General features: G+C 42.4%; 1 gene segment (V, D, J or C); it reads right to left on the reverse strand.

Annotated features, from left to right (window-relative positions):
- Nucleotides 1–2,511: 2,511 nt before the first annotated feature.
- On the reverse strand, nucleotides 2,512–3,341 carry LOC131480977 (immunoglobulin kappa variable 1-39-like). The segment is given in 2 exon segments: nucleotides 2,512–3,099; nucleotides 3,224–3,341. Coding segments are annotated over 2 exon segments (390 nt in total).
- Between the last annotated feature and the right edge of the window lie 1,015 nt (nucleotides 3,342–4,356).

The following is a 4,356-nucleotide window of genomic DNA, read 5'->3' on the forward strand; positions in this document are numbered from 1 at the left end:
GAATTTTGTCGAAGGCTTTTTCTGCATCTATTGATACTATTATATGGTTTTTGTTTTTCAGTTTTTGGATGTGATGTATCACATTTATGGATTTCCTTATGTTGAACCATCCCTGCATTCCCTGGATGAAACCTACTTGGTCTGGATGGATGATCTGTCTGATTTTTTTTGTATTCTATTGGCTAGGATTTTGTTGAGTATCTTAGCGTCAACATTCATCAGGGAGATCGGTCTGTAGTTTTCCTTCTCTGTTAATTCTCTGTTCAGTTTGGGGATTAAGGTGATATTGGCTTTACAGAATGAGTTTGGAAGAGCTGCTTCCTTTTCTATTGTTTTGAAGAGCTTGTAAAGGATTGGGGTTAGCTCTGGTTGGAATGTTTTGTAGAATTCTGCGGTAAAAGATTCTGGTCCTGGGCTTTTCTTTGTTGGGAGCTCTTTAATCACTGATTCTATTTCTGATTCGGTAATGGGTTTATTCAGGTCTTCTGTTGCTTCTGGGGTGAGTTTTGGTAAGTGGTAGGAGTCTAGGAATCTTTCCATTTCCAAGTGGTTATCGGATTTGTTGGCGTATAGTTCTTTGTAATAATTTCTAATTATTTCCTTAATGGTAGTAGTGTCTGTTGTTATGTTGCCTTTTTCATCTTTGATGCTGCTAATTCTTGCTTTGTCTTGTTTTTTCTTTGTCAGTCGGGCCAGTGGGGTATCTATTTTGTTTATCCTCTCAAAGAACCAGCTTTTTGATTCATTTATTTTCTGAATGGTTTTTTTAATTTCTTTCTGATTTAGTTCTTGTCTTGTTTTGATAATTTCTTGTTTCCTCTTGTTTGTGGGGTCCTTCTGCTGTTGCTTTTCCAGTTCCTGGAGGTGTGTGCTTAATTTCTGCATTTGTTGCCTTTCTTGTGCTTTGACGTGGGCGCTAATTGCAATAAACTTACCACGTAACACTGCTTTGGCGGTGTCCCATAAGTTTTGGACTTCTGTATCTGGGTTTTCGTTGGTTTCCATGAATTTTTTGATCTCGTCTTTAATTTCTTCTCTAACCCATTGTTCGTTTAGTAGCATATTGTTCAGCCTCCAGGAGTTTACATGTTTCCTGGGACATTTTGAGTTGTTGATTTCCAGTTTCACTCCGTGATGGTCTGAGAAGGTACATGGTATGATTCTGATATTTTTATAGTTAGTTAAACTTGCTTTGTGTCCTATTATGTGGTCTATCCTGGAGAAAGTGCCATGCACTGCTGAGAAGAAGGTGTAGTCTGTGGCCTTAGGATGAAATATCCTATAGATGTCTACTAGGTCCAGTTGTTCTATTGTTTGTGTGAGTTCTGTGGCTTCTCTGTTGAGCTTTTGCTGCATTGATCTATCTATTGGTGTTAGTGGGGTGTTCAGATCTCCCAGAATTATCGTATGTTCATCTATGTCTCCCTTTAAGTCCAAAAGTAGTTGTTTCATGTAGCTGGGTGCATCCGGGCTAGGAGCATATATGTTAAGAATTGCGATTGGTTCTTGTTGGATCCTCCCTTTCAAGAAGATGTAGCGCCCTTCCCTGTCCTTTTTGACGTTTGTTAAAACCATAGCTTTCTTATCCAATCCTCTGTTAATAGCTGATTTTAACGTGTAGTAAAAACTCCTCCCAGAGGGAAAATCTCTTCAGTGAATTATCTTGCAGACCTCTTGTGGATCCAGTTGTATAAAAGCCTAGGGCTCAGATATCAGAGCGTGAGTGGAGGAACGGTTCTGATTTGTTCACTTATCTGCTTCCACATTAGGAGGAGAAAATAAGATGACAGAGAATGTGAGAGGACAGAGCTGAGTCCAAATGATGAGAAGGGACTGAGCAGATGAAGGATCAGGGATGGGAGATACTTCTTTCCCATAAATCTGAAATGTAATCCCATGTGGTCTGGTGGTTTTGAGACAGTTGTATGTGGCAGGCTTTATTGCAGAGAGGGCAGGATTGAAGATCTAGATCAACTTGGTGTCAAGCATGTCTGTGGGAACCTTGGATCTACATCACTTCAGTTTTCTTGTGCCCTGTCTCTAGTTACAGCCTCAAATATAGAGTGAATTTGGCTCTGCAGAAGAAACTTTCTCAACATATGATAGCCTTTGTTGAAATTCCACAAGAGTTCACCATGTGTCTTGAGACAAACAACCCATGTGCCCTGAGATTTGAATGTCAGAAGACAAATCTTGGGCCATCCATCTGTACCTGCAGCCAGACCCATTGACTACACTGAGGACAAGCGAGCCCCTATGAGCCTACGGGCAGCTGACAGCATCAGCTCCAGGGCTGAGGACCGCAGGTTTAGCTGACTCTTGCCTCCTTGGAAGAGAGGCACTGGATTCTGGCAAATCACAGGATTCCATGTTTCTAGGATCACCGTCCCTGAACCCCACATTCCTGGAACATGAAAGTCTGTAACTTAGATTCTAATAAACTATGTTTAATGTTTCTGCTTGAAATAGCCATAATGCTTACCTCATACTGCATGCAAGCAAAAGAATGCTGTAACGTTGAGAACTCGGGCAAAATCACTTCTTTCCTTTAAATCAGTAGAAACATACATGTGTCTATGATGCAGGTGCCAAGTTGGAAGAAAGAGACAGAGGCTACATGGGAGCCCAGGGATCTTTCTAACTACCTTCCAGGGACCATGGAAGACTGACTACATCTGAGAATGACTCTTAGCAGATACAGACCTCAAGACAGGCATTTGGTGCAGCCCAAACTCACACTTCTGCTTTCCTGGCTGGTTTTTGTTCAGGCTTGTATCACTGTGTTAGTATCACCAGCATAACTATAAGCTCCAACACAGTAGTAGATTCCTGCATCCTCAGGCTGCACCCCATTGATGGTGAGAGTGAATGATGTCCCAGATCCACTGCCCTTGAACCTGGCAGGCACCCCAGAGGCTAAACTGGATGCAGCATAGATCAGGAGCTTTGGAGGCTTCGGGGGCAGCACTGGTTTCTGCTGATACCAGGCTAGATAGCTGCTAACACTCTGACTCGTCTTGCAATTGATGGTGACTATGTCTCCCACAGCTGCAGACACCGTGGTTGGAGTCTGGGTCACATCCAAGGCATGTGTGGCACCTGAGAAGGGAAACACAAACACAAACATACACTCTCATCATCAGTTCATACAGCAGAGACAGAAAGATTCAGTCAGCACTGACCACACTGGAAGAATTCAATTTCTGGTGATGTCCTTCCTCACCTGAGAGCCAGAGCAGCAGGAGCCCCAGGAGCTGAGCAGGGGCCCTCATGTCCATGCTGTGTCCTGAGTGGCACTGACTCCTGCACAGCGCATGAGCAGCTTGCTCTTAAGTGTGCAGGGCAGTGGGCTGTATCCGGGACACATGCAAATCAGCAGAAGGGGAAGTGATATTGTGCAAAGCAGAAGGACTCATTTCATCTCATCTCTGAGCACAAGGGAAGTGTCTCCAGGCACCCAGGTCATGCTCTGGGTTTCACTAATTTACCTACAGAGTATATGAATTTCTCTGGACACATCATGTGACATAGGCATTTGAGGAGCACTTGACAAACTACAAATGAACCCAGAAACAAGATGGTGTCCATCTACTTGTATTTCATGGCTATGAGAACAATTTCTTGGTAGAAATCTGCAGTATCATATTGGGGTAAGGCTATCAAATCTTTAGCCTGTCCTCAAAGTCTTCTCATGTTATTATAATATAAATGTGTATTACCTATACATTTCTATGAGTCTGAAATCATTTTATTTACTCTATTTGGAAAAGGGAAAAATAGGGATTCATATATATTTAGTAACCACACTGTAATGACACTCAGACACTGTTAGAATCTGAATGCTGAGAAGCATTTTACTGCAGATAGATGCACCATAATATAGAAAAGGGCTCTTACACCCTGGGACTAAATGGGCTGCCCCTTTCTTGACATAAGGGCCTCTGTAATACAATTTTCTGCCATTTGCTGTCATTTTCTAAAATTCATCACCATGAAGCTCTGACTGCTGATGTCAAATTCAATTAACACCAACTATCATCAGTGTTTTCATTCATCTGTAGGTACCTCAATTAGGATCCACAAGATCCATTAAATGAGTTCACACCCAGAACATTACTTTTTAAAAGAAACCACATATGAAGTCCCCTGACTACTTTCTCTGAGCTGCAGTGTCTAGCACTGGGGCTCAAATGCATCATCTCTGGATCCTGGTACATGGAAAACTGGTGAGGATGTAGCCCAGGGGAACAAAATTTATTGACTCCCTATCTTTAGATGAGGGTACCTGCTGTTTGTGCAGGGCCTTCTCATGAACGGAAAATGACTCATTCCTCTTCCACACTTTGCTTGAGTCAG

The sequence above is a fragment of the Ochotona princeps genome, chromosome 8, assembly GCF_030435755.1.
Source record: "Ochotona princeps isolate mOchPri1 chromosome 8, mOchPri1.hap1, whole genome shotgun sequence".
Lineage (NCBI taxonomy): Eukaryota > Metazoa > Chordata > Mammalia > Lagomorpha > Ochotonidae > Ochotona > Ochotona princeps.